Consider the following 11323-nt stretch of genomic DNA (forward strand, 5'->3'; position numbering starts at 1 on the left):
TGATTTGGAGGAGAACAGATGGCAGTATCTTTCTTGGGCTAATTTTAGGATCCTGAAATAGTCCCTTTTTCACACAAATCCTCAGAGGAACCAAATTAAGACAGCTATGTCACATCAAAAAGGGAGAAAGTGAAAATACGATCTAGTACGGGACAAAGACAATGGACCAGAGACTTCCGTTGTTCCCCCACTTCTGACTCCTTTCATAGAATATGTGGGTCCCTTCAACCTCTTTTCACTATAATGAATACTGGATGTAAACATGAAGGTATTGAAGATGAAATGCATGGCCAATCTCACTTCCAGTCAGATGCACAGATCAATCAAGGTTGCATCATATAGTGGCCCAATTCATATTCATAAAAATATGTAGGACTTAGACCCTAACACTTTTTCCCTTAGTCAATAAGGAACTTGAGGCTAAGTGCCCATTATACTTAAGCAAATTGAAATTCAAGGCCTCCAATTCTTGGTCCATTGCCTTGCCCACTGACAAGACTTTCCTTCCAAATGGAACATGTAATATCATGTAGGGATGATGAAAGGTGAAGAAGTGTCGTACAACCAGAAATGATGCCTGCAGTGTTAAGAGGCTATTCAAGGACAGGGGACCAGTGAGAACAGCCCAGTGGATGGGAAGTTTACCTACCTGTTTTCCATCCAGCGTGTAGAGTTTTTTGACAACCCCGGTCTCTAGTTTGATGGCTTCAGTGATATCAGTGAGGACTTGCTCAAAAGAGTGGGCCGTCTTCTTGTTCAGGAGCACACGCACAGCCTTCCGTGGCTTCACCCCACTGCGGATGATGGTCACCAGCTTGGGGCGCACAAAGTCCTTGTTCTCCCTGGCCTGAGCACTGTTGCTGCTAGCCAGGGACTGGGGAGCTTTCATATTGGCAGATGTCTTCACATTGACAGACCAGTTAGGATTGACATTCTTGGTGTACTCCACCTTTTTAAAGAAGTTATCTGAGGAGCAAACATAGCTCTCCCCTAAGGGAAGAAATAAGATGTGATTAGTTTAATAGCAGCTACCTACATGGGCTGTTCTAAACAAATACATGCTGATCTTGGAGTAGCACTGTTGGCAAGATGGTGGTAGTAGCCACCTTTAGGTGCTGTTCCTAATTAGGGCCTCTGACAACTTGGCTCACTCAAGGTCAAGAGCAAATGATCAACAACACATTCTTTATTATAATGGCATCTAGTTGAATGCTATCATCTGTGATAATGCTATCTAGTTGAAAATCCTAAGGGCCCTAAGTAGAATCTAACAAGTGAGATAAGTATGGTCCTCAAGCTTTATATGGTTTTATTTATTTTAAACTTTACAAGGTTTTATTGGAAGTGAAGTAGTTATTTTAACCTCAAGGATTTTTTTTTTTTTAATATGGAGAGACCTGGTGTGTTAACATGTTCTGTTTCTTAATGTTCCTGGCCATTCTATTGTTATATTATGAAACAAGGACAACTTTACATTTAATACATCTTCATTCCAAGTTAAAGTGACACAGAGTGTTGCCTATTGCACATATAATACATACTTGCCAATAAGCTAGATTGTCCTTTGCACAAAGTGTATATGTTCGCAGTGGGATATTGAGATGTGGAGAGTGTGTGCGTCTAAGTTATTTTTCAGACAATTTTATGTATATATAGTTACATAATACTTTTATGTGTATATACATATACACACTCATTCAACACACACACACACACACCATTCCTTATGCTTGCAACTCCAGCACTTGAGAAATATTCTCCACGATCTCCACCACCCACTTCCTTATCTTTCCACCTCCCCAAATTCTGCACACTACGTCTGTCTTTACCAGTGCTCATCCTTGGCTGCCACTAGTGAGAACACATTATACAGCATGATTTATGGATTGCAGGGCTCTAGTGCAATTTTCACATTTACCTTGGGCTAGAGGAAATGACTAATATAGTGGAAGAAACCAAGGGGCCAGAGGCAAGGGGAGGGGATTAGACACCTGAGACTGGAAGCTAGAGAAAAGAGGAAGAGTGATAGGCTCAGCCTGGGGGGGAAGAGTATTGGAAAAGGTTGAATTTGTTGAGTAAAACACATTAGCCTCAAGGTATATAGAAGTTCATCCAGAGGTCGAGCTGCAGAAAACCAGTATGATTAAATCAAGCTTAATTCATCAATAATAACTATAAATAAATACATAAATAAATAAATAAAACCTAGCCAGTGCAAAGAAAACATTAGACATAATTATAGCCTGATGACTCTTCATCCTTTAGTCTCAGCAGGAGACCCACACAGACATTCGGAAACACTGGGCTGATAATTCACTCCCTTTGCAAATATTGATTGCTTTGCTGTAGCACCAAAGCCTTTAAGTCAAGTTAATTAATAAATTTCTGAGTTAGTGCTGAGAGAAGATTCAGTCAGATTCTCTAGGGCACCTATGAGGACAGTGTGTGCGTGTGCGTGTGTGTGTGTGTGTGTGTGAGAGAGAGAGAGAGAGAGAGAGAGAGAGAGAGAGAGAGAGAGAGAGAGAGAGAGAAGCGAGAGACACAGTGGTTTCCAATGTATGCAAAATGACTTCTACCTGCTCTGAATTTCAGAAGCCACTAGTGTTCTGTCTTGACAGAAGGATGAAGGGATTGTTTGTAGACCAGCAGAGGCACCCTCCCCCAATTTAGTGAGCAAAAGACACCTGGATGGGACTGTCAGAGAATGCAGCCAAAAGAAAGCCTAATTTCTCGGAGTAACTTCTTTGGCTTATGCAGCCCAAGTGATCAGAGGCTTGTTTCTTTCATTATTTTATTTAAAGGGATGAAAGGGTCATGTCAGTTCTCCCAGAGATGTACAACTAATATTCCTCACACCCTAGATATGGCATTTTACCTTAATACTCCACCAGATTCACAGACACCTTCCAAGAGGTCATTGCCTTTGCATCAGATGTTTTCCATAGCTTGTCATGTGCTCTGAAATTGTCAGACAACTGGTGTTGTGGAAATGTTGAGGCTATATATTTATGATTTCACTCATCCAGTCTTCTCTAGAGAGTCAGCTGTGCAACCTTGTTAGGACTCTGGACTTTTTTTGCTCCCATCTTTTAAACCTCTTAAGCCTCTGAACTATGAGTATGATTAACCATCTTCAGATGAAAATGAATATGATGGGGCAGACAGCTTTAGTATCAGGTGACACCCAGGAAAACTTTCCAGAGGATCCAGCCCTTAGCCAAATCTATGTTGAGCACCTTCTGAAAGTTAATTTTAGTCTCTCCACTCTCTAAATTTGACCTCAATATAAAACAGTGGAAAAAGAACAGCTGATGTGATGTCACTCAGAATGGGTTCCCCAGTACTTCCTAAATCATGTGTCCTTGGACAAGTTATCTAACTTCCCTTTGCTTCAGTTGCTTGTCTGCAAAGTGGAAATGATAATAATGATACTTACCTCTTAGGATTGTTGAACTCACAAATCAACATGCATCATATAAGCACTTGATCAACTGTTATTATAAATACTTTTATCTGAAGGAAGACAGGGAGAAGGAAAGCAGAACAAAGAGGGAGGGAAGGAGAAAGGGCTTACAGAAAGGAAATGAAAAGAGAAAGAATAAATATAAAGGAAAGAAAAGAGATAAAACAAGGGCAGCCATCTTGGAATGGAGCTATAATTATTATATACTTCTTTCTGGGTTCCATGCCTCAGAGATAAGATTCCCTGTTGGTTGTTGAGAGGAAGCTCCATTTGCTACAAATGCCAATTGTACGAGCTCAGTGGCTAATGCCCAGCAAAGCCACTGTTGCCACTGCCGATGCTTACTGAAGGCAAGCTATTTTTTTTTAGAACAGTTTTAAGTTCTCTCAAAAAATTAAGGGAGAGATACAGAGAGTTCTCATATACTCCCTGCTGCCATATATGTGCAGCCTCTCTCATTACTAGCAACCCCCACACTGGGGGCGGGATATTTATGGTGGTTACTCTAAGCAGCAACTCTAAGAGCCAGAAAACCTGGGTTCAAATCTCAACTAGGCATTTAGGAATGTGTGACCTCAAGTAAATCACTTCATTTCTAAGACTCAGATTTTCCACCTATAAAATGAACACATTGCACTAAAGCCATCTGAGTCCCTTTGAGTCCTAAAGATCTACATAAAGGAATTTCCATTGCCATCCCAAACAGGCTTTGTTAGACAAAGTTGTTATGGATTGAATGCTAAGGATATAGGTATCCATCACTGCGAATGCTCCTACTACCGAAAGCCATCAAGTGTGCTGCTTCTCTAGACCAAGGCGCCCCTGTTCCGATACTGCAAACACGTACAACATCTGTTGCTAGAGCTCATGCTTCCTGCATGTCCAGCTGCCTGGCACTTGGACCTGGGTGAGCTGGGTTGTACCTTTTCACAGCTGGGTTACCATCCTGCCACAATTTCCAGGGGCCATTTCCACCCCTCAGGAACCTAGAAGGAAAACTGGCTTCAGAGAGCCAAGTAAGGTGACAATTTGCTGGAACTGACAACCTGCTGCGGGGTGAGGGGTAAGGAAATGAAGTCATGGAAGCACTGCTGAAAGGGCAGGAAGGGAACAAGCTGTGAGCTCAAGATGATCTAATGTCTACTTCCCTTCACTTTCAGGAGGGCTCCATTTTCAAAACCATTAAGCGTATTTATATGTTCTCAGTGCTTGGGCTTTCTACTGTTTTGTAGGGCTTTCTTACTCAAGAAGGAAAATACAAAATGGTACTTCATTGTATCAACATCCTAATTAAGGATGCATCTCTTCCTGAGGATTTTAAAATCCTTCTCTTTGGCAATATGTTTGTTTTAGTGTTTAGAGAATAAATTAGTGGGAGGTGGTTTCATCACACTGGAACAAATGAGCTATGGCAAAAAAAATCGAGTCATCACTCTTGTCACCATACAGATCCGTTTCCAAAAGACTCTCAATTATAAATATTCCGTCCCGTGGTTTGCAGTGCTAATGCCCAAAATGGTATCCCTGGGATTGACCTTGCTTACAGACAAGGAAGTTGGGAAGGAACTGGACAGGATATGTGGAGAAGGAGAACAATCCTACAATGAAAAACTAAATGAGACAAAAGGATTTGTCATTGGTCAGTTTCATTCATTGGCCCAAATGGAACACAGCCAATATAGACATAGCCATATCCCCTTTGGTTTTGCTAAGACCACTGGCGAACCCAACCAACCATGGAAAACAATAACCTGGCTTTAATTCAAAGTGCTCTCCATGCTAATTTCAGTGTCTAACAGCGAACAGTAAGACTAGAAACATTAGACAAAGGGGCGGCATGTGGTCAGACTGACTATTAGTCCATTGCTTTTTATTTCATTTAATTTTTAGGTTAAATATTTAGCAAGATGGCCACTGGAAACATGGTATGTGCTGTATATTCCATTATCCCTTTAAGAGCCAAAAAGCAAACAAGGACTTGTGCATGCTTAGGAACTTTCACCACTGTCACTGGAGAAGGTTATCAAGATGACGTGTGCTTTGTAGTTGCCATTTTTGCCTTGTCCATGTGGCTCCATATCTATTGTATAATTTTTCCCTCACAGCCACACTAATAAAGAATGAAGATGTTACCAGTCTCATTTTACTGATAAGAATAGCACAATAGATGCACAAAATGTGATGTATACATATACACAGTCATTAAAAAGAATGAAGCAATGATTCATGCTACAACATAGATGAGCCTTGAAAACATCATCTTAAGTAAAAAAAAAAAAAAGTCACAAACGACCACATAATATATGATTCAATTTATATGAAATATCCAAGGTAGGAAAATCTGTAACAACATGTAATAGCTTAGTTGTATATCGGGGTGGAGAGAAGGAGGGAAAAGGCCAGTCATAACCAACTGATTCAAGATTTCTTTTTGGGGTGATAAAAATTAGATAATGATGATAGTTGTACCACTTGGCAAATGTTATAAATATCATTGAGTTGTACACCTAAATGGGTGTAGCTTATAGTATAAAAATTATACCTCAATAAAGTTGTATTTTTAAAAAAAGAGGAAAAAATAAAGAGAGAGAACATTAGTCACAGAAATGATAAGAACCATCCTAGGTAACAATCTATTAACTAGAATGACTCAAACATTAAAAGCCACCCTCTGTTGAATGCTACTGTGTGTCAGGCAGAACATTAAACCCTTCAGAATCATTGTCTCATTTAATCCTCAAAGCAGGAATCCCCCACTTTACAGCTGAGAAACTGAGGCTTAGGGAATTCGAATGGTTTGCCCAAGGTCACACAAGCCAGCAGGTGGCAAATCTTGAATTTGAATCAAACCTGCACAGAATTCTTTTCCCATTATAATTTCCTGCTTCTAAGATTGGAACCCAACTGCTGAATCTTCACCCAGGGACCTTTCCAGATTTTTTCACCTTGAAGTCTCTCAGGAAGCAATGTGTAAGATTTCTTTTTTTTTTTTTTTATATCTTCACATTCACCCACTCCCACAGGTGAACAGAGTGAGGCACTTCTGTCCTCCATTCCTAGAGTAGTTCCAAAGGATAAAATAGGAGAGAAAACAATCTTTTTTTTTTTTTAATCCTCTTCTGCAGTGCCTTTTCGCACATGAAATCTGTGTTGGTGGGAAAACTGGCCACATCTTCAGCACTATCACAGTGTTACCCAAGAATTTCCCTGACTGAATGGCCAGCACTTAAGACTGGAAGGGCACTGAGGCTCATTGCAGCTTGGGGTGGTAAATAAAGTGTGAATAAATGCAACTGAGTGCTATTTGCACTCTTCACAGTACATGACTTTACCAGGAAGTCCTTCCACTGCACCCAGCAGGAGAAGGGACAGGAGTCCAATGTAGCAGGACTCAAAAGAACTCTAGGGAAAGAAAGCTGCAGTCTTCAAAATTACATTTATGACCTATATCGAACTAAGATGATCACAACATGACACATACTCACACACACACGCATGCATGCATGCACACACACACAAATCCAAGAGGAAAAACCAGCATCAAAGGCTTGTCCTTGAGCAAGGCATATTAAAATATGGAGTGGGGGAGGGGAGGCCTGTGCATGAAACCTCTCAGATCAGACACAAGAATGTTGTAATCTTTGTTCTGAGCACAACATCACTTAGCTCATAATATTGTCCTAGCATCTATTGTAGTGTTTGGAAGATAACAAAGAGTGGAAATGAGGACATGTTGGGTGATGTAGGGTGCTTTGTTTGTAAAAATTATGGAGAAATCTCTGTGATTTGACTGAGATGGGGATTTTACAGTGACAAAAGACACACACCCTTTGATTACCCTGTTGGACAGCTCCCTCAACCTAGCTTTAAGTCTTTCAAGTTTGTCTCTTTCCTTTATTTAAGATATGTACTAGGACGACGAATCCATCAATGTTGAGGAAAATCCTAGGATTAACCTCTGCCTGGCCATCCAGCCCACGATGAAATAATCAAAGCAACCTCATCTTTGTTTCTCAAGGTCAACTACATAGAAAAACCTCAGACTTGAATCCTCAGACCCAGATCTAGTAATCATATGGATACTGGTTCTTATAAGTAACTGGCCCCAAATCACTTGACCTGACCTGGGAAACAGCAGCTACTTGCAAGAACGAGGACTTATACAAGGGAAGTCGTCAGGTTCCTTTGTCTAGGAAGGAAAGAGACCTAGAAGCTGCAAAGTGGAGGCGGGGCACTCCCACACTAAGTCATTTAGTGTACTGTTTCTCCTTCCTTGTTGGCTGTTTCATAATTTGGTTTCCCTAGAGATCTGCCTGTTCTAAACTCACCTTTGCTCAGGGAATGGAATGAGAGAGGAGGGAGGGCCAGAAACTGAGGGAGAGATTTGGGGGAAATCTTTTTTTTAACCACTCCTCCATGCTGTGCTTGAAAGCATTGTGTCACGCTAAACTGATCACCAATGTTATATCAATTTAAAAGGAGAGGTAGAGAAACAAGAATGTATCGCAACATATACTTTCCAAATTAACCTCCAAAATGCTTCATGGCTAAGCAAGTTTTGGTCAGAGGTGGGATTTCTCCTATTTTGGGTAGGTACGCAGGCTGTTAGGATGGTCAGCAAGATAGTCATAAAATTCAACTGCAAAACCAAAACCTAGAGAGGATTTAAAGAGACTTAGGTATAGTGAGTCAGTTCCTATTTTAATAGGAATGGTCTTATTAAAATACCAGACATATCTACAGCATTCTTTGGTATTTCGTTCAATGACCTCAGCCTAGGGACACACCCTGAAGTGGGCTTTTTAGAAGCAACAGCTGAGCAGTGACCACTTACCTAAAAGTATAATCCTCTGTGAATATGTCCAGGAAGTCCTGCTTTTAGGGTGCATATTTATATGAGGCATAATTTGCAAACAGACTCAGCATTTCAAAGGAAATTTGGATATATTTTCTCTTTTTCACCCTATCAAACTTCCTTCCTTATTGTATGCCCTCATGATTTCATGGTCTATCTCAACAGTGCTACTTAGAGTTAACTGTGCATGAGATCTAGATTAAAAGACATAACCCAGATTCTCCTTTGTATACCCTGACAGATAAGCACAATGCATTATCACCACCATCCACACTTCAACCCCAGCAGAGGCTGAAGACCAGGAAAGCTAACGGTTAATGCCTGTAGAATCAGAAACCTGAGCATCAACCTGGTGTTCTGAAAAATATATTTCCTAATTGTTTCCAATGAAATACAAGAAATGTAACCATAGCCAGTGATGCCACCTCCCACCAAGGGCCACCACCCACTCCTGAATTACCTTCCTCCAGTTCATCCATGCTTCCGATTTTCCTGGATCCATCAATGGTGTAAATGTACCGCACTCCCTGAGGCAGGTTGATGTTGTCAGACAGAGATCGAGTCAGGTCAGCCAGCAAGGCATCGAAGCTGCGGAAACGGTCAGAGGACACAGCGTACACAATCCCCTTGAAGTAGCGGTCCCCATTGCGGTAGAAACGTACCTTCTTGGCTTTCTTCTCGTTGCTCAGTGCCTGCAAGGTTCTCGTTCGGTAGAAGCTACAATGGGCGCTGTGAGTGGGACTCGGCAGCCCATTCATCCGCGAGCCTCGCATGTTCCTGGATGTCTTATCTCTTTCGTCAAAATGTCCAAAATCAAGTTCCATATTTTGGTGGAACCTCAGAGACCTGATTGTTTGAGAAAGGAGGGGGTGGGGGTGTAAAAAGAGGCAAAGAAAAACGGGTGAGGAGAGAAAAAGAAAAGAGAAAGGAATTCAAATATTAGCCAGATCCAGAGCCGCAATCTGCTGCTTGTGAAAAGAACTGGTTGAAAAAAGACGGTGACCCATCTGCTGCTTGCCCTGACCTGCAGGAATATTGATCTTAATAGAGAGGAAGGAGGGGCAGGGGGTGCTGGTGGCTGTGGGGGCTGGGGGTGAGTGATAGGGAGGGAGGCACTTTTGGCACTGCTCCAAACAGAGGAGAGGGAGGGATTTTGAAATAACTGAAAATCCTGGGACTTACTGACAGTGACGCTTATCAAATTGTAACTTCAGGCTAAATGCATTAAAACTGGCATCTGTTTCCTCACCCATGCCCACATGACTAGCAGTTGTAAATGAATCCATAGCCTGACCAAATTCCCCTTGAAGAGCACGGAAGGAGCTAGCCAAGGTGAGCATCTCCAGCTTAGGGAGCAATCTATGCAACTCGGTAAAATGACTGGGAAGGGGAGTGTTTTCATTTCATTCCAAACCCTCTTGCCTACTCTAATATGTGCACCCCCTCCCCCCAGAATAAACTAAGATTCTCCTTTAAAGGGGAAGCCTCCAGGGAATAGCCAGTGTCTTTGTGTTGTTCATCAAACCCTTTCCCCCACAAAGCTGGTGCAGCTACTCGACATTCATAAGAAATAAGCTGGAAAAAAAGGGATTAAAAAATCAGTTATTTAACAAGTTATGAGTTCTGCTTCCCCCCTGTATTATTTGGTTACAAAATCTTTTCTTTTCTCTGTGGATGCCCTATTCCCTCCCCACCGATGCAGCCCCACCTCCTAATGGAATAATATAATTGTTGAAAGATTCCCAAATGAGTCCCTGAACAGCATATGGGACTTTCTTTAGAAATCAGCACACCTTTCATTGTTCTGGGTCTCTGCCTGACTGAAGGAGTATTTTGCCCTCACAGCAGGCAATTCACTCCAAACTTATCTACTGCCCAGCTGTACTAGCTGAGGCAGAAGATGGTCATCTGTCAAGCTTTGCTTTCTCCCTTTCTGTTGAAACCCCCCCCAAAAAAAAGAAAAAGAGGGAAAGAAAGGGAAGAAAGAAAATCAAAACATGAAACCAAATACAACAAAACCCCCAAATGCTAGTAAAGGTAGTGACAGCGTAGGAGCTGCACTATTAGCATGCCTCTCACAGACGGGGATAAAAGGACTCACAAAGCAGCAGGGCTCAGCTGCTACACATTGCCACATTGAGCTATTTGCAAGGGACCAGGAGCTAACGGAGGTGCCTGGTAGGTTTGCAAGGCTCCTGGCTGCCTTTTCTTCCAATGTCACCATGACCTGTGCTGAGCTCAGCATTGTCTCTGTCTGACAACCTGCAGTGCTAAGAGACCCCACCTCCTCAAGACAAGTAGCAAGCATTCCCCCTGGCATGCTAGTAACGCTTGGCTTTGCTTTAGATCAGGAATAGTATTATTCTAAATAAACATTGCCATGAAAACAAAGGAACATCAAACTCACTTTTCCAAAGGAAAATCCCAGGTATAGGCTTAGAGGGGGAAAATCAATAGAATAAAGGGGAGGGGGGGGGAAGAAGGAGAGAGAGAAAGAGAGAGAGAGCACACTTTGCCTTGTGCTTTTCCCGTTTGACATCTGTTACATTCTGCCTGAAAATTACTTGAAAGCCCCACTCACCGGTTTTCTGCTGGTTGGGTGGAGATGCTGAGAGAAAGAAAACCAATCTCTCTATGCCTTTGTTGTCTGAGCTCCAAGCAAGAAATTCCTGCCAGGGTGGATAGATGCCTTCTAGGTCCTAGTGCCTTGTCCAGCTTCTCCCCTATAACTCAGGCTTAGTAAATCCCCCCCCAACCTCCTATGATTAATTACATGCTTTTTTTTTTTTCAATTCACAGGCTGCATTAACAGCTAGAAAGGTTTCATTTATAACCAACAGGAAATTGCAGGGTAGCAAAAAGATTGCACAAGCAAGTTCAGAACGCTCTAATGAGCAATGTGCTAGCCTTTTCTTTTAGGGAATTGGCAATGTCACTTGGCCAAAATCTTGGCCTAACCTGCCTGGGGGCCAGATTCAGATAGTCATATACCAGGCTTGGTAGAA

At 41.9% G+C, this 11323-nt stretch overlaps 1 protein-coding gene across 2 annotated transcripts in view; it reads right to left on the bottom strand.

Moving 5' to 3' along the window:
* The window catches only part of DCX (doublecortin), a 109089-nt gene extending 98159 nt beyond the window's left edge, over positions 1-10930 (bottom strand). The window contains exons 1-3 of one of the 2 annotated variants that reach the window (XM_004685716.1): positions 10900-10930; positions 8779-9164; positions 650-990 (exon numbers count right to left, since the gene is read on the bottom strand). In XM_004685716.1, coding sequence (XP_004685773.1) covers positions 650-990; positions 8779-9142 — 705 coding nt within the window. In that variant the 5' untranslated portion in view covers positions 9143-9164; positions 10900-10930. The remainder of the gene's footprint in view (positions 1-649; positions 991-8778; positions 9165-10899) is intronic. The other variant, XM_004685715.1, reaches the window with a different exon arrangement.
* Positions 10931-11323: the final 393 nt, after the last annotated feature.

This window comes from Condylura cristata, unplaced genomic scaffold, assembly GCF_000260355.1.
Source record: "Condylura cristata isolate star-nosed mole 26May11 unplaced genomic scaffold, ConCri1.0 scaffold00019, whole genome shotgun sequence".
Lineage (NCBI taxonomy): Eukaryota > Metazoa > Chordata > Mammalia > Eulipotyphla > Talpidae > Condylura > Condylura cristata.